The following is a 19,320-nucleotide window of genomic DNA, read 5'->3' as shown; positions in this document are numbered from 1 at the left end:
ACAGTGATGTAATAAACTGTTTGTGTGAAACCCTGGTCCCACGTTAAGGGAGAGTCTGATGGCCCTATTCAGATCAGGTTGAATAAATAAACAAATATATAAACATATCTCGCTACAAGAGTTTGAACCGGAGATGATCGACAAGGTACCGTAAAATACTTCCACAATGCACCATGATCTATAAATTATTTGTCAATCAGCCTACTGTACCCAAATGCCCGGTGGACGAATAGCGAGCGCTATGTCCGAAGCCAATGCCGAGTTATAACAGTGTTGGACATCCCTGTTGTCCGCAACGCTCACTGATTCTGTATCCATACCAGCAATTCGAAAGGAATGTTTTCAGTACAGCCGTTTGGGAATAAAAGCAAACATGAGGTTCTGAGAACTACACTACGTGATGAAAAGTATCCGGACACATGCCTGAAAATGACTTACAAGTTCGTGGCGCCCTCTATCGGTAACGCTGGAATAATATGGTGCTGGCCCACCCTTAGCCTTGACGTCAGTCCCACTCTCGCAGGCATACAGTCAATCAGGTGCTGGAAGGTTTCTTGGCAAATGGCAGCCCATTACTCACAGAGTGCAGCACTGAGGAGAGGTATTTATATCGGTCGGTGAGGTCTGGCACAAAGTCGGCGTTCCAAAACACGCCAAAGGTGTTCTATAGGATTAAGGGCAGGACCCTATGCAGGCCAGTCCATTACAGGTTTGTTATTGTCGTGTAACTACTCCGCCACAGGCCGTGCATTATGAACAAGTGCTCTATCGTGGTGAAAGATGCAATCGCCATCCCCGAAATCGCTTTCCGACAGTGGGAAGCAAGAAGGTGCTTAAAACATCAATATAGGCCTGTGCTGTGATAGTGTCACGCAAAACAACAAGGGGTGCAAGCCCCTGCATGAAAAAGACGACCACACCAATTTTACTGTTGGCACTACACAAGCTGGCAGATGACGTTCGCCGGGCATTGACCATACATACACCCTGTCATTGGATCGCCACATTGTGCACCGTGATTCGTCACTCCACATAACGTTTTTCCACTGTTCAATCGTCCAATGTTTACGGTCCTTACACCAAGCGAGGCGTCGTTTGGCGTTTACCAGCGTGATGTGTGGCTTACGAGCAGTCACTCGACCACGAAATCCAAGTTTTCTCATCTCTCGCCTAACTGTCACAGTACTTGCAGTGGATCCTGATGCAGTTTGGAATTCCTGTGTGATGGGCTGGATAGATGTCTGCCTATTACACATTACGACCCTCTTCAACTGTGAGCGGTCTCTGTCAGTCAACAGACGAGGTCGGCCTGTACGCTTTTGTGCTGCACGTGTCTCTTCACGTTTGCGCTTCACTATCCCATCGGAAACAGCGGACCTAGGGATGTTTAGGAGTGTGGAAATCTCGCGTACAGACGTATGACACAAGTGGCAGCCAATCAGATGACCACGTTCGAAGTCCGTGAGTTCCGCGGAGCACCCAATTCTGCTCTCTCACGATGTCTAATGACTACTGAGGTCGCTGATATGGAATACCTGGCATTAGGTGGCGGCATAATGCACGTACCATGAAAAACGTATGTTTTTCGGAGTGTCCGGATACTTTTGATCACATAGTGCATGTTCAAGGATGTTATTCACATAAACAAATAGAAATACGTGCAGATACCCTAAACCAGGCACGTGCAAACTTCGGTTGACGCGCGTACTTACTTCAGCTTGCGGGCCGCCTCGTCACGTGATGCTACAGCAGCGCTAATAGCGCATGAAGTCAAAAGTATAGCGTCCCTGACACTTCGTTATAGGGTAACACAGCGACTTGAATGGCACGTCTCTCCCGATACGCCTCGCCAACAAATTACGCCTCAAAACACGCGCCATAGAGAGTACTTTCACTTTATGTTCAACCCATTATCAGATGTTTACATTTTTTTACGCGTCGTGAACATTGTTTCTTTACTTACATGTTACAAGAGCTGTCTTGTAAACTTCAGTTGCAAGATTCTGCAGCGCCATGCTCAAATTTTTTCCGCGGGCTGGATTAAAACTAACCGCGGGCCCGATGCAGCCCGAGGGCCGCCGGATGCCCACCGGTGCTTTAAACACTCTGAGATGTCTTGACTACAAGTTTGTGATTCGAATAATAAAACTGTGGTCAAGACATCTCAGAATGTTTAAGTGCATCCAAAAATGGTTCAAATGGCTCTGAGCGCTATGGGACTCAACATCTTAGGTCATAAGTGGCTGGCTCTGAGCACTATGGGACTTAACATCTGTGGTCATCAGTCCCCTAGAACTTAGAACTACTTAAACCTAACTAACCTAAGGACATCACACACATCCATGCCCGAGGCAGGATTCGAACCTGCGACCGTAGCAGTCGCGCGGTTCCGGACTGAAAGCCTAGAACCGCTAGACCACCGCGGCCGGCTTAGGTCATAAGTCCCCTAGAACTTAGAACTACTTAAACCTAACTAACCTAAGGACATCACACACACCCGAGGCAGGATTCGAACCTGCGACCGTAGCAGTCCCGCGGTTCCGGACTGCAGTGCCAGAACCGCATAGCCACCGCGGCCGGCGTTTAAGTGCATCCACTGCTCGCTTTGTCTCACAGTGCTTTTATGTAAACTGTAGCACATGCACATACAGGTTACCCAAAATGAAAAAGACTTGTTATACGTTTTCGGGGATTTCGTGACAACCTATTCTGAATTGGAGACATGTCGTTGGGGAATTATTCGGAAGTCGAGAGACCTGAAAACAATGCTGAAGTTTACTTCAGCTATGTCTCTGGCTTTCTAACATTATTCGTGCCTCCAATGTACTTCATTCGTTTGATATATATAATTTTATGTAGTCATTTAGGTTAAACGTCTTTATTATTACCACCTTGTATGTACATTACAAGTCCTATTCAGTAATGTATATCGTGTGCCTCGTCCTGTAATTAAAGTTTTGGAGCTCCACTAGTGTGCTCACTGCACTCCGTCTTCAGGCCATGAGTGCCCTACCGGGACCATCTGACCGCCGTGTCATCCTCAGTGGAGGATGCGGATAGGAGGGGCGTGGAGTCAGCACATCGCTCTCCCGGTCGTTGTGATGGTATTCTTGACCGAAGCGCTAATTTTCGGTCTAGTAGCTCCTCAATTGGCATCACGAGGCTGAGTGCACCCCGAAAAATGGCAACAGCTCATGGCGGCCTGGATAGTCACCCCTCCAAGTGCAGACCACGCCCGACAGCGCTTAACTTCGGTGATCTCACGGGAACCGGTGTATCCACTGCGGCAAGGCCGTTGCCTCTACTAGTGTGCTGGTCTGTTATTTTGTTCCTACCTAACGTTCACATTTAGAAAACACCCGTTACTTAGTATACTCATTGCTTCTTTTCCGACGGCTCTGAAAATTTAGTTATGAAAACGGTTGACTTCGTTTGTTCTCTTTAAAATTCAAATCTGTAGCCTACATCCCATGCAAATCCATATTTTTGTTGAACTTAATGTTTATTGAAACGTTACTTTACTGTTGATTCAATCTCCTGCATATACACTCAGCTGACAGAAGTCATGGGATGGTGATATGCACATTTACAGATAGTAGCAGAATCGCCTACACGAGGTATAAAAGAGCAGTGCATTGGCGGAGCCGTCATTTGTACTCATGTGATTCACGTGAAATAGTGTCCCACGACATTATAGCCGCACGATAGAAATTAATAGACTTTGGCGCGGAATCGTCGTTGGAGTTAGACACTCCGTGCCGGAAATCATTAGAAAATTCAATACTCCGAGATCCAAAATGTCAAGAGAGTAAAAATAAGAATACCATATTTCCGGTCTTGCCTCTCACTGCGGTCAGTTCAGTGGCCGACGAGCAGCGGCGTTTAGGTAGAGATGTCAGTGCTAAGAGATGGCAACATTGCGTGAAATAGCCGCAGAAATGAATGTGGAACGTACGGCGAACGTATCCGGTAGGACAGTGCAGCGAAATTTGGCTGTGGCAACAGACGACCAAAGCGAGTGGATTTTGCTAACAGTACGACATCATCTGCAGGGCCTTTGCTAGGATCGTGACCATATCGATTGGACCCTAGACGATTGGAAAACCGTGGCCTGGTGACATGTGTCCCGATTTCAGTTGGTAAGTGCTGATGGTAGGGTTCGAGTGTGGCGCTGATGAAACGGGGGCATGGACCCGAGTTGCCAACAAGGCAATGTGCAAACTCGTGGTGCCTCCATGGTCTGTGTTGTGTTTACATGGAATAGATTTGGTCCTCTGGTCCGACTGAACTGATAACTGACTGGAAATGGTCATGTTAGGTGTGGTGTCACCGCCAGACACCACACTTGCTAGGTGGTACCATTTAAATCGGCCGCGGTCCGTTAGTATACGTCGGACCCGAGTGTCGCCACTGTCAGTGATTGCAGCCCGAGCGCCACCACACGGTAGGTCTAGAGAGACGTCCTAGCACTCGTCCCAGTTGTACAGCCGACTTTGCTAGCGAAGCTACACTCACAAATTACGCTCTCAATTGCCGAGACGATAGTTAGCATAGCCTTCAGCTACGTCATTTGCTACGACCTAGCAAGACGCCATATCCTTTGCTATTTATATTGTGAAGCATGTACAGTGAAGAGAGATGTTCACCAATTGTGGATTAAAGTTAAGTATTCTACCAGTTACCTCCTGTTTTGCTAGTCTTATTTCTCTGACCTGTTCCAGACCTCTCGCCAGCCAGCGTGAGCTTAAACGCGTGCCTTTCGGCTTCCTCCAAACCCCGTGAATTGGCTCCTGCCAATTCACAACATTAGGCTAGTTGGAAACCATCTGAAGCCATTCATGGACTTCATTTTTACAGATGACAGTGCGCCATGTCACTGGAGCACAGCGGTTCGCGACTGGTTTGTAGAACATTCTGAACAATTCGAGCGAATGACTTGGCCAACCAGATCGTCCGGCATGAATCCCATCGAACATTTATGGGACATAATCGAGCGGTCAGTTCATGCACAAAATCCTGCAGCGTCAACATTTTCGCAGTTCTGAGGGCGATAGGGGCAGTATGGCTCCATATTTCTGCAGGATCGTTCCAATGACTTGTTGACTCTGTGCCACGTCGAGCTGCTGCACTACAGGCGATTTGGGTGGACAAATCATTCGGTCGAATTGTCCAGAATGTTCCTCAAACCAGTTGCGAACAATTGTCGGCTGGTGATATGACAGTTGTTTGGGAACATGAAGTATATGAATGGATGCAGATGATCTCCAGGCAGCTGAACATAAAGATTTCCAGTTAATGATTCATTTGACTCAGAGGACCCAGTCCATTGGTCGTAAATACAGCCAACACCATTGCAAAGCCGCCACCAGCTTGCACAGTGTCTTGTTGACAAATCGGGTCCATGGCTTCATGGGGTCCGCGGCACACTCGAACCCTACCATCAGCTTTTACCAACTGGAATCGGGACTCACCTGACCAGTCCACGGTTTTCCAGTAGTATAGGGTCTAGCAGATATGATCAGGAGCCCAGGAAAGACGCTGCAGGCGATTTCGTGTGTTTAGCAAAGGCACTCGAGTCGACGGTCTACTGCCACAGCCCACTAACGCCAAATGGCGCTTCATTGACCTAACGAATACGTTCGTCGTACGGCCCACATTGATTTCGACTGTTATTTCACACAGTATTGCTTGTCCGTTAGCAGTGACAACTCTACGCAAACACAGGTGTTCTCGGTCGATAAGTGGAATCCGTCGATCACTGCGTTGTGCCTGGTAAGGGGTAATGCCTGAAATTTGGTATTCTCGACAAACAGTTGACACTGTAGGTCTCGGAAAACTGTATTCGCTAACTGTTTCCGAAATGGAATGACTTACGTGGCTAACTGAAACTGCCATTCGGCGTTCAAAGTCTGTTAATCCCCGTCGTGCGGCCATAGTCATCTACATCTACATCTACGTCCATACTCCGCAAGCCACCTGACGGTGTGTGGCGGAGGAAACCTTTTCACGTGGATCACCGGAGTACAAATGACAGTTCCGCCAATACACTGTCCTTTTATACGTTGTGTAGGCGATACTACCGGCATCTGTATATCTACATACGGCTATCCCATGATTTTTGTCTCCTCAGTGTAGTTTTGATAGAGCGATACCAGAGGTCACACTTGTAATACACTCCTGGAAATGGAAAAAAGAACACATTGACACCGGTGTGTCAGACCCACCGTACTTGCTCCGGACACTGCGAGAGGGCTGTACAAGCAATGATCACACGCACGGCACAGCGGACACACCAGGAACCGCGGTGTTGGCCGTCGAATGGCGCTAGCTGCGCAGCATTTGTGCACCGCCGCCGTCAGTGTCAGCCAGTTTGCCGTGGCATACGGAGCTCCATCGCAGTCTTTAACACTGGTAGCATGCCGCGACAGCGTGAACGTGAACCGTAAGTGCAGTTGACGGACTTGGAGCGAGGGCGTATAGTGGGCATGCGGGAGGCCGGGTGGACGTACCGCCGAATTGCTCAACACGTGGGGCGTGAGGTCTCCACAGTACATCGATGTTGTCGCCAGTGGTCGGCGGAAGGTGCACGTGCCCGTCGACCTGGGACCGGACCGCAGCGACGCACGGATGCACGCCAAGACCGTAGGATCCTACGCAGTGCCGTAGGGGACCGCACCGCCACTTCCCAGCAAATTAGGGACACTGTTGCTCCTGGGGTATCGGCGAGGACCATTCGCAACCGTCTCCATGAAGCTGGGCTACGGTCCCGCACACCGTTAGGCCGTCTTCCGCTCACGCCCCAACATCGTGCAGCCCGCCTCCAGTGGTGTCGCGACAGGCGTGAATGGAGGGACGAATGGAGACGTGTCGTCTTCAGCGATGAGAGTCGCTTCTGCCTTGGTGCCAATGATGGTCGTATGCGTGTTTGGCGCCGTGCAGGTGAGCGCCACAATCAGGACTGCATACGACCGAGGCACACAGGGCCAACACCCGGCATCATGGTGTGGGGAGCGATCTCCTACACTGGCCGTACACCACTGGTGATCGTCGAGGAGACACTGAATAGTGCACGGTACATCCAAACTGTCATCGAACCCATCGTTCTACCATTCCTAGACCGGCAAGGGAACTTGCTGTTCCAACAGGACAATGCACGTCCGCATGTATCCCGTGCCACCCAACGTGCTCTAGAAGGTGTAAGTCAACTACCCTGGCCAGCAAGATCTCTGGATCTGTCCCCCATTGAGCATGTTTGGGACTGGATGAAGCGTCGTCTCACGCGGTCTGCACGTCCAGCACGAACGCTGGTCCAACTGAGGCGCCAGGTGGAAATGGCATGGCAAGCCGTTCCACAGGACTACATCCAGCATCTCTACGATCGTCTCCATGGGAGAATAGCAGCCTGCATTGCTGCGAAAGGTGGATATACACTGTACTAGTGCCGACATTGTGCATGCTCCGTTGCCTGTGTCTATGTGCCTGTGGTTCTGTCAGTGTGATCATGTGATGTATCTGACCCCAGGAATGTGTCAATAAAGTTTCCCCTTCCTGGGACAATGAATTCACAGTGTTCTTATTTCAATTTCCAGGAGTGTATTTGCTGGAGAGACGCGCACGACGTGTTAATCGGCCAAGGACTTCGGTCTCCGTGAGAGGGAGTCGAGTAGCCAAGGGGCAGGACATCAGGGAGCGCCGCTGCGCTTCCACCCAGGCGGCGACACCCACTCACCGGCGATCTGCTCTGGCGGGAGGTCCTCCTGCAACACAAGGAAAGCGGTGTCTCACACTCTGCGACTCAACCGCAACCAGCTCAACATACATTCATGTCACATTAAGGTCTTGTGCAACATTTCGGGATGTGAATTATTCAACAAACACTTTTCTGATCAGAAGTAATCGGACAACCCTCTGCGGAACTGACCGATAGATGTAACGAGAGGCGGACCTGCCGGTATAAAAGCAGGCGTGGGAGTGTTATGTTGTCAGTAGAGAAGCAGTAAGCACAGGATCGGTCCGACAGGCGGGCTCAGTGACTTCGAACGTGGACTAGTCATTGGATGTCTACCTAAGCAACAAAACGTTTCAACCCATCTGAAGCTGCCCAAGTCGACTGTTGGTGAAGTGGTTATGAAGAGGAAAAGCGAATGAACAATCACAGTTAAACCAAGACCAGGTAGACCTGCAAACGTCGCGCATTAATGGACAGGGACTGTCGAACATTGTGGAGTGAGGTTGTAAAATAAAAATTCCCCAGAATTCAGCGGAAGGAGTGAGTTGCAAAGTGCTAGCAGAAGTCCAGTTAGCTCAATGACTGTGGGCAGGAAGTTAAAAAGAATGGGATACACTGGTCGGGCAGCTCCTCATGAGCCACACATTTATGTACTCAGTGCTAAGCGACGCTCTAGGTGGGCCAAAAAGACGCCATTGGATAGTGGATGACTGGAAATGAGTGATCTGGAGTGATGAATAGCCCTGTACCTTGTGGCAATCAGCTGGAACAGCGCCTGGAGAATTTTTACCTGCTTTCATGTGTAGTATCAACGGTGGATTACGGAGGAGGTTGTGTTACGGTAAGGGGATGTATCTCCTGGGGGATGATCCCTTTATTCCACTTACGAGAACGGTGAATACGGAAGGATATCAACATATTTTACAACACTGTGCACAACATAAGCAGAGGAGCATTTCGAAGACGATGATTATATCAGCATGAGAATGCGTCATGCCACACAGCAGCATCTGTGGGGCAATGGTTTTGTGGACAATAATGTTCCTGCAATGGATAGGCTTCACCACAGCGCCGACTGAACCTGACGGGAAACTTTTGGGATGAGTTAGAACGTTGACTTCGCTCCAGATCCCAGCGTCCAACATCACTGTCTTCTTTGGTTTGGGCTTTTGAGGAAGAATAGGCTGCCAATCCTCCATAGACATTCAGAAATCTTATCGAAAGTGTCTCTTGTTCAGTTCAAGTAATTATAAGTGCAAAGGGTCGACACACCCATATTAACGTCCACAAAGGTCCCGGGGTCTTTTGATCAGATGAATCTCGATACAGACCAATTAATCACTACATAATACTTGTAATCCTTAAAAAGGGTCATTACTCAATTGACAAAATGACAGCGTGTACTTCAGTGATAGTTACTATAACAGTTATAATAATAACATGTATAATAATACCAATACATCAAAGTAACAAACTGAAAATCAAAACATCTGATCCAATTGTAGAGGCACCCCCACTGATGAAGTGATACTTAGTACAAGATAAAAATAAAAAAAATAAGACTACAATCACTAATTTCATATAGTTGCAAATTTATAAAACTCAGAATTTACTTTTTATAGAAAATCTGTAGCAAGAAATATTTAAAATGTATGACTACTTAGAGACTAAAAGGAAGTTCTCGTATACCCAGTACATCAACAAAAACGCAATCCTACCGTATTTGCCAAGTACAAAAGTACCTCACTGCTACACACAGCGAACAAAACTCTTAACTCACAATTCATTGCGCAAGCAATTTCCGAAGAGTCCTATTTATGGTTGACATATAAACACAAAGGAAATAAACAGTAATATGATCAGGAAGTACACTCACGATTTGTCGACTTCGAAAAACGGTTTGACATTGTTAAAAGAAACAATTTTTTACACGCTGTGAATGTGCTTCGGATCTTGCAAAAACCTCTAACTACAATATGTGCCTTAAATGCCAGTTTCAGAATCAGATTTACAAGTTTCGTTGCATATGGCTAGAATAATGACTCTTTTGTCGAACAAGAACACACAAAATGTACCACCATATTTCTTCATTAGTCAAAAGAAGTGATCTGTCACATTAGACAACTAAACGATGGCAAAAAGTTAAAAAACTTAATATTGGGTTGTTTTGATGTTATACGCATTAAAATTCTCGTTTAAATGACGCTTAAGAAATTGCATGCGTCGTATTCATAAGCTCAGTAATGGTACCATCACCCATCTCACATCAAGTAGTTTAGATCTTGTCCGTCGTCGTATTCAGTTTCGAGCATTTGTCTCTGGCAAATGATGTGTTCTTAGAGAATGCTTTTATTATTTGTGGAAGATGTTTCACCTATGAACTTATAGAAGCATACAGTTTAATGTGGTCCATATACATCAGCTGATTTAATAGCTTAGGCCGTTGAAGCTTTTTTGACTACAAACCGATATCCGGTTGAAGGGAGCATCTTTAAAAGTGAATGAAGCACTAAACAGAACCATAAGGGGCTCTTATTCATCCCAATTTATTCTATTATCTTTTTTATTTTGTTACTTTGTACCCGCTATGTGTCTTCTAGTGCTTCATCGTGAATGAGAGTCATGACTGAATTGTTTGTCTTATAAACATGTGGATGCCTTGGGCAGATGGAGGGAATAGTTTGAAGAGTTGCTCAATGTAGGTGAAAATGCGATCAGTAATGTTCCAGATTTCGAGGTAGAATGGGATAGGAATGATGATCGAAAAAGGATCACATTTGAGGAAGTGGAAAAAATGGTCAATAGATTGCAGTGCAATAAAGCAGCTAGGGTGGACGAAATTAAGTCGGAACTCATCAAATACAGTGGAATGTCAGGTCTTAAATGGCTACACAGGATAATTGAAATGGCCTGGGAGTCGGTACAGGTTCCATCAGACTGGACAAAAGCAGTAATCACACCAATCTTTAAACATGGAAACAGAAAAGATTGTAACAACTACAGAGGTATCTCTTTAATCAGCGTTGTGGGTAAAATCTTCTCAGGTATTGTTGAAAGGAAAGTGCGAGTATTAGTTGAGGACCAATTGGATGAAAATCAGTGTGGGTTTAGGCCTCTTAGAGGTTGTCAGGACCAGATCTTTAGCTTACGGCAAATAATGGAGAACTGTTATGAGTGGAACAGGGAATTGTATCTATGCTTTATAGATCCAGAAAAGGCATATGACCGGGTTCCTAGGAGGAAGTTATTGTCTGTTCTACAAGATTATGGAATAGGAGGCAAACTTTTGCAAGCAATTAAAGGTCTTTACATGGATAGTCAGGCAGCAGGTAGAGTTGACGGTAAATTGAGTTCATGGTTCAGAGTAGTTTCAGGGGTAAGACAAGGCTGCAACCTGTCTCCACTGTTGTTCATATTATTTATGGATCATATGTTGAAAACAATAGACTGGCTGGGTGAGATTAAGATATGTGAACACAAAATAAGCAGTCTTGCATATACGGATGACTTAGTTGTGATGGCAGATTCGATTGAAAGTTTGCAAAGTAATATTTCAGAGCTAGATCAGAAATGTAAGGACTATGGTATGAAGATTAGCATCTCCAAAATGAAAGTAATGTCAGTGGGAAAGAAATATAAACGGATTGAGTGCCAAATAGGAAAGTTAGAACAGGTGGACGGTTTCAAGTACTTAGGATGCATATTCTCACAGGATGGCAACATAGTGAAAGAACTGGAAGCGAGGTGTAGCAAAGCTAATGCAGTGAGCGCTCAGCTACGATCTACTCTCTTCTGCAAGAAGGAAGTCAGTACCAAGACTAAGTTATCTGTGCACCGTTCAATCTTTCGACCAACTTTGTTGTATGGGAGCGAAAGCTGGGTGGATTCAGGTTACCTTATCAACAAGGTTGAGGTTACGGATATGAGAGTAGCTAGGATGATTGCAGGTACTAGCAGATGGGAACAATGGCAGGAGGGTGTCCACAATGAGGAAACCAAAGAAAAACTGGGAATGAACTCTATAGATGAAGCAGTCAGGGCGAACAGGCTTAGATGGTGGGGTCATGTTACATGCATGGGAGAAGCAAGGTTACCCAAGAGACTCATGGATTCAGCAGTAGAGGGTAGGAGGAGTCGGGGCAGACCGAGGAGAAGGTACCTGGATTCGGTTAAGAATGATTTTGAAGTAATAGGTTTAACATCAGAAGAGGCACCAATGTTAGCACTGAATAAGGGATCATGGAGGAACTGTATAAGGGGGGCTATGCTCCAGACTGAACGCTGAAAGGCATAATCAGTCTTAAATGATGATGATGATGATGATGATGATAAACATGTGTGTCTCTAGTATGCCTATCTATCGTATTCACGTCGTACTTTTGTGTTCTGAGCGCACACTGAGCATATAGAGATGCTTAGAAGAATAGCGTCTGCTTTTTCATAATTTCATGCAGCCCACATAAAATAACTGTCACGAGTTTCCTTCTTCATGACAACGCCCGGCCGCACAATGCAGGTGAAACAACGACGTTCTTGTAGCGTTTTCGACGGGAAGTGTCTGACCATCCACCGTACAGCCAGGCTCTCTTTGATTTACATTTCTTCGGTCATATGAACCGTTGTTTATGGGGACAGCATTTTGGCACAGACAACGAGCTGCAGAACAGCGTAGAGAACTGACAAAAAGCACAGGCGGCTGGCTTCTGTGACGAGGATATTGGAAAGTTGAAACAACACAACGACAAATGTCCGATTCAGAAGGGCGACTATGAAGAGAGTTGCTGGAAGGTATAGCTAATAGGTACCAATAAACACTTTTGATTTTCGCTGTGATTTCCATGCTGCGATCGATCGGAGGCTGGAAAAAAGTAGCCCTCGTATTTAATTCTGTATCTTTCATTCTGCTGGCAAATCTAGAAACAAGTTGCGCTGAACGTTTGCAAAAAGGTTCTTGGAGAACTGACATAGTAATGACGTGCTGTTTAAATCATGTATCATGTTAAAGTTAATTACTCAATAAATAACAATGCTATTATTGTTGATAATAATAATAACCTTCATCCATAAGGCATCTAAATTTCCAGTTACTTTATTTGAGCAACCAGTTCCAGCACCACATTACGCAATCTTCAGACCCCTTGACCGACGTGTAGGAAGAATTACACCTCTGGTCCCTCCAAAATAGTGACAGACTCCAGTGACTGGTATCCGTTGATCTTTGACCCAGAGATCCCTTCGATCGTCACTTGCCGAATAGTTGGCAAGTGATGATCGAAGGGATTGCTATGACAAGAAGAGATCTTCGTGATACCACTCACTGAACGCTGGTCCCTACTTTGACTGGACCAGAGGTGGGATTCTTCCTACACGTCGATCAGGGGCCGTAAGATGAACTAATGTAGCTCTGAAACTGGTTTCTCAAATAAAATAACAACTGGAAATCTGGATGGCTGAAGGTGTTCTGGTTCTACTTTTCATAATGGACAGCCGAGGTCCCACAACCATCTGTATAAAAATGGACGTACAGATATTAGGAGGAAAGAGCTACTCATAGTTAAATGTGGCCCTCATAGCTACGATTAAGCTATTACATTCTTCGAAAATAGTGCCATATGCTTAGATTTCGCACTGAGATGACAGAAGACGTAGAATAGCGATATGCTCATATACAGATGGTCGTAGTATCGCGTACACAAAGTGTAAAAGGGCAGTGCATTGGCGTAACTGTACTCAGGTAATTCATGTGAAAAGATTTCCGACGTGATTACAGCCGCACGACGGGATTTAACGGACTTTGAACGCGGAATGGTGGCTGAAGGTAGACGCATGGGACATTCAATTGAGTGGAAATGGTTATGCTCGGCTGCATAGGGAACGTTTGCAGCCATTCACGGTAGTCATGTTCCCAAATGACGATGGAATTTTTGTGCATGAAAATGCGCCATGTAACCAGGCCACAATTGTTCTCGATTGGTTTGAAAGACATTCTGGACAATTCGAACGAATGATATGGTTACCCAGACCGCCCGACATGAACCCCATTGAACATTTATGGGACATAATCGAGAGGTCAGTTTGTTCACAGACTCCTGCACCGGCAACACGTTCACAATTTATTATGGACGGCTATAGAGGCAACATGGCTCACTACAGGGCTATTACAAATGATTGAAGCGATTTCATAAATTCACTGTAGCTCCATTCATTGACATATAGTCACGACACACTACAGATACGTAGAAAAACTCATAAAGTTTTGTTCGGCTGAAGCCGCACTTCAGGTTTCTGCCGCCAGAGCGCTCAAGAGCGCAGTGAGACAAAATGGCGACAGGAGCCGAGAAAGCGTATGTCGTGCTTGAAATGCACTCACATCAGTCAGCCATAACAGTGCAACGACACTTCAGGACGAAGTTCAACAAAGACCCACCAACTGCTAACTGCATTCGGCGATGGTATGCGCAGTTTAAAGCTTCTGAATGCCTCTGTAAGGGGAAATCAACGGGTCGGCCTGCAGTGAGCGAAGAAACGGTTGAACGCGTGCGGGCAAGTTTCACGCGTAGCCCGCGGAAGTCGACGAATAATGCAAGCAGGGAGCTAAACGTACCACAGCTGACGGTTTGGAAAATCTTACGGAAAAGGCTAAAGCAGAAGCATTTCTTAAACAGGAGATTGGAAAACCGATAGATCGGTCGTGGTGGAGATCATGATCAACAATTCGTGTCATGGCCTCCACGCTCTCCCGACTTAACCCCATGCGATTTCTTTCTGTGGGGTTATGTGAAAGATTCAGTGTTTAAACCTCCTCTACCAAGAAACGTGCCAGAACTGCGAGCTCGCATCAACGATGCTTTCGAACTCATTGATGGGGACATGCTGCGCCGAGTGTGGGAGGAACTTGATTATCGGCTTGATGTCTGCCGAATCACTAAAGGGGCACGTATCGAATATTTGTGGATGCCTAAAAGAACTTTTTGAGTTTTTGTATGTGTGTGCAAAGCATTGTGAAAATATCTCAAATAATAAAGTTATTGTAGAGCTGTGAAATCGCTTCAATCATTTGTAATAACCCTGTATTTCTGCAGGGAACTTCCAACTACTTGTTGGGTCCATGCCACGACGCGTTCTGCGCTACGCCGGATAAACGAAGCTCCGACACGACGTTAAAAAGGATCTCATGACTTTTGTCACCTGAGTGGCTCTGAGCACTATGGGACTTAACATCTAAGGTCATCAGTCCCCTAGAACTTAGAACTACTTAAACCTAACTAACCTAAGGACAGCACACAACACCCAGCCATCACGAGGCAGAGAAAATCCCTGACCCCGCCGGGAATCGAACCCGGGAACCCGGGCGTGGGAAGCGAGAACGCTACCGCACGACCACGAGATGCGGGCTCACCTGAGTGAATGATTACCAACAAGAGGAATAGGGGCGTATTTGTCATTCTAGTCGTGGCAAATTACATAACTTAAGTTGACATACCTAGTCCTCGTACGTAGGGTACCAGTCAACAATCCGGCTTCATTGTTCTTTACACTTTGTAATCAGCAGACTGAAAGATTTCCACTCTGTCTTGGAAGCTAGTGGCTAGCGCCAGGTTTCTAGAGTTCTATTATTGTTCTCGGGAATCGCGCCTTCTTTTATTTTCTCCCTGTTGATGGTGAGCTGTTTCGTCTCGACATGAACTCACTGTTCGCACACGGCATTACGGCTGCAGAACGTTTGCTTTAACTGTTGCAAGATGACTCCTAAAAAAAAAAAAAAAAAATACCTAGCCCCTGCTGTCTGGAACTGGATCCTGTAGCGCTTGGAGTAACGATCGGTTCTATTTGCGATCACCGTAGATAAATACACTTCTCCTTCCTGTTTAGTTGAACTAGTTAGAAACGGAAGGGATAAGAATAAATTGTGATCAAACAAAGTAACTTACAGCTGAATAGTTTTTACAGATGTCAGAACTCTGTGTTCTTAACGAGGGCTAACCTGCTTACCGCTAGCGAACATTGTGTACCGTCTCCAGTACAGTAGGGATTGCGTGTATGCTAAGAAACACATACTTTAGATGAACGTTACGGTACTGGCTTGTGACACCAAGGGTGAAACTTTCCTTGGTAAGGATAAGCCGAGTATTGAGGAAAAACCTTATTTATTAATCTCCACAACGTGGATCATGTACATGTTAGCTGAATAAAAATATTTTCGTATCAGAATATAGTCTGTGATTACCTTTATCAGTAATTGTGGCATATATGTAAATAACGGATCAAGCACCAAAAAAGGGAAATTTGAGTTATTGGTGAAATTCCACTGTAAATGACAAATCCAAAACCATATATTCTCACATAAGTGCTAGAACAGCTGGAAACAGAGTATACAACTGTCTAGAGATGGCATTCGTGTCTAAGACCAACATCGACGTTCAGATAATGAATCACGTGCCAACTCTCTGTTAGTGTCTTGGTGTGCACTTGTGTGAGCTGCAGACAATTGAAGTAACTCTGTGGCTTGTTTGGAACAACAGCGCATTGATGAAGTAATCATTACTTGTAAATGATACACAGTATAGCAAAAAGGAAAGGCAAACTGTGCCAAAACGGAGGAAGAGAGGTGTAGGTAGTGCTCAAAATGAAAGAAAGAAACTGAGCCGCGTGGGTAAGGAATATACTCGAAAAGACAATAATGGGGTTCCAGCTAAAGAAGCTCTCAAGCACCAGGTAGACCTTTGCTGACACTTTAACATTTATTGTAAGGTTTGGAATCAAAGTAAATTTTTCTAATGCGTTTGATTTGTTATTGAAACGAATTTTGTATCGACAACAAGCATCGTTCTGATTATGAGGTTATAATTAACCATTTGCATGGAATCGTTTACTTACCTTACTTACCTTACTTTACGGGAACAGAACATATATTTCTGGTGAAAGGAGACTCTTGTCTTGCGATCTTGATTTTGCTCCCATTGAGAACCGAAAGAGTCTAAGTATGTGTGGAGTTCGAAAGATTTCGTTAGCCTCATCGTCATTCACATCGACTGGTACGCAAGAGAGAGATTTTTACGAACTATAAGTCAGCTGCTGAAAAAATATGAATTTCACCACTGTGCATATTTCATGCGAACAGCGGATCGGACTAAGTGCTGAATGGATAGGGGTACTACACATTTGGTAAAATCTCAATGCAGTTGAAGAATTCAAGGAAAGAGGAACGGTGTGCCTTGTGATGTTCAACAGGTGCTACTGGAAACACTACACTGTGAACCTAGGTTGTCTGAAAAAAAGAGAAGGGATTTAGCTAAAATGTCCCTATTTGCAAAAGAGGAGACTAAGTTGTTTTATGAGAACTTTGTAAAATGAATAAATATGGTTATGATGGTACTTGTGTCGCTATTTATGTTACGTTTCAGTTTCTTCGAATAAGGTATCATTTTGTTCTTAAACCAAATGACGTAGAAGAAAAACACACACACACACACACACACACACACACACACACATATATATATATATATATATATATATATATATATATATATATATATATATATATGACATGAAATCTGTATACTTTTTGTGTTTGTGTCGGGATCCGCAACTTTTATTATGTTTCTTTTTTATAACTGCTATACATATTTTGTTGATTACCTCTAAATCATATTCTCGGCGCTTGAGCCAGTATTTAGTTACATGCCACAACTATAAATTAACAACTAATTTGATGTGATTGTTTTATATTAATGAGTCCCTGGTAGCATGGACATCTCTATTGTTTTTAATCCGTTCGAGACCGAAAAAATTTCATACATAAGTTACACAGCTGCTGCTAAATCCATAGTATTATCTCACTGCGATCAGCCATCTAATTCTACAACTGGCTAAACGAGAGGTGTAGCAGAACAACTGGAAATCACTTCTGGAGGTGTATGAGGATTCTGTAATGAATAAAAAGCCCTGTTTTTTAAATTCCAGGAGGGAATGAGTACAAGTGACCCCTGTTGCCTCCCTCACCCCCTCACCCGTCCTCCACGCGTCCTTTGCGGACACCTATAGGAAGACCCTTCCTTTGCATAATGTAAACTTTCAAAAGTAATTAGGCGACGAGTTTATGAAGTTTTTCTTGGATGTTTTTGTACGAATAGTTCACCATTCTAATAACGTGAACAGCGTAAGTTAATACTGACAATTTCAAGGACGTACCAGTCTTGTCTGCTTCCATATTGGGTTGGTGTTTTGTAGCCTCTCTTAACATTGGGGACCGCACCTAGTCCGCCCCGGTAGCTGAGTGGTCAGGGCTACAAGAGGTCAATCCTGAGGGACCGGGTTCGATTCCCGGCTGGGTCGGAGATTTTCTCCGCTCAGGGACTGGGTGTTGTGTTGTCCTAATCATGATCATTTCATCCCCATCGACGAGCAAGTCGAGTGGCGTCAAATCAAAAGACTTGCACCCGGCGAACGGTCTAGCCGACGGGAGGACCTAGTCACACGACATTTATGTACTGCACCTTCTCATTGTTTTTGTCATATATCTTTTAATGTAATGAGCACCATCGGCTTCACAAGCAGTCAAATGGACACAACTGACGTTTTCTTCTTGGATCGCTGTCAGTATTCCTTATTTTGAACAGCAAATTTAAGGACTGATGCCGAAGATAACTCGAAACAGACTGTATAAAATACCATGTAGTGACCAATAGGAAAGTTTTGTCTCATTGAATGAACTATTAGCAGCAAACTCCTTCACAACTGCATAGTTTTCCCATTATATTATTGAAAGGGCTACAAAGCTCGTAATGTCCAGACGTGACTCAAGTAATGGAAACGTGTCTTTCTTTGTAGTGAATAAATCAAAACTAAGTTCGGTTTTGAACTCCCCCGCTACTGCTCAGTCGAGGCACGTCGGCCGCGGCTGGGATTCGTGCGACCACATCATCGTCTCATTCTGCCGGTCTCTCGTAAATTAGACTATTCGTGCCGTTCCACAAGGAAAAAAGCGCCCGCAGCTAAATCCGGCGACCGCGGAGGCCAAACAGCTGGGCCGCCCCGTCCTATTCATCTTCTGCCGAATCTTCGGCCGAGATCACGTCTGCCTGCGCGTGCAGTGTGCGAACACGCGCCGCCATCTTGTGCTATTACGAGTGCGGGATTCACGCATGTAACAGTTTGTGACTCAGCCGCAGTTGCGAAATTTACATAACTGACCTGATTTTTTAATGTTACAAATGTCAAATCGTATATTTCTAGACATAGTCAATATTCGTCACAACCTCTCAAAGTAATAGAAATTTCTAAACATCCGCACATCGACGCAGTTTTCCTTCGCTTATCGGTAACACGATAGTACTTCGTATGACTGTGAAACATTTGACGCATTGTTCGTCGAAATTTGCAAAACAAGGAAAAAAAAACAACATACAATTAAAACTGGTGAAAGATCCAATATTAAACTGCTTCACAGTCTAATGTTCTCACACAATTAAAGAAAATATTAATTTCAGTTTCAATTATAACCAATTACATCAATGTATTAAACATAAGTTACAAAAGTGTTTCTGTAGAGGAAGAAAACGACGTAGAGGCTGTATGTTAACTTTCTC

At 44.9% G+C, this 19,320-nt stretch overlaps 1 protein-coding gene and 1 pseudogene across 1 annotated transcript in view; both read right to left on the bottom strand.

The window, feature by feature from the left end:
- LOC126152126 (troponin C, isoallergen Bla g 6.0301) overlaps positions 1–19,320 on the bottom strand; it is a 145,408-nt gene that overhangs the window by 37,513 nt on the left and 88,575 nt on the right. The window contains exon 2 of the mRNA XM_049915990.1: positions 7,730–7,757. Within this exon, the coding sequence (XP_049771947.1) occupies positions 7,730–7,757 (28 nt within the window). The remainder of the gene's footprint in view (positions 1–7,729; positions 7,758–19,320) is intronic.
- On the bottom strand, positions 3,183–3,300 carry LOC126100823 (5S ribosomal RNA; annotated as a pseudogene).

This window comes from Schistocerca cancellata, chromosome 1, assembly GCF_023864275.1.
Source record: "Schistocerca cancellata isolate TAMUIC-IGC-003103 chromosome 1, iqSchCanc2.1, whole genome shotgun sequence".
NCBI classification, from domain to species: domain Eukaryota; kingdom Metazoa; phylum Arthropoda; class Insecta; order Orthoptera; family Acrididae; genus Schistocerca; species Schistocerca cancellata.
This window is presented reverse-complemented; position numbering and strand designations above follow the sequence as displayed.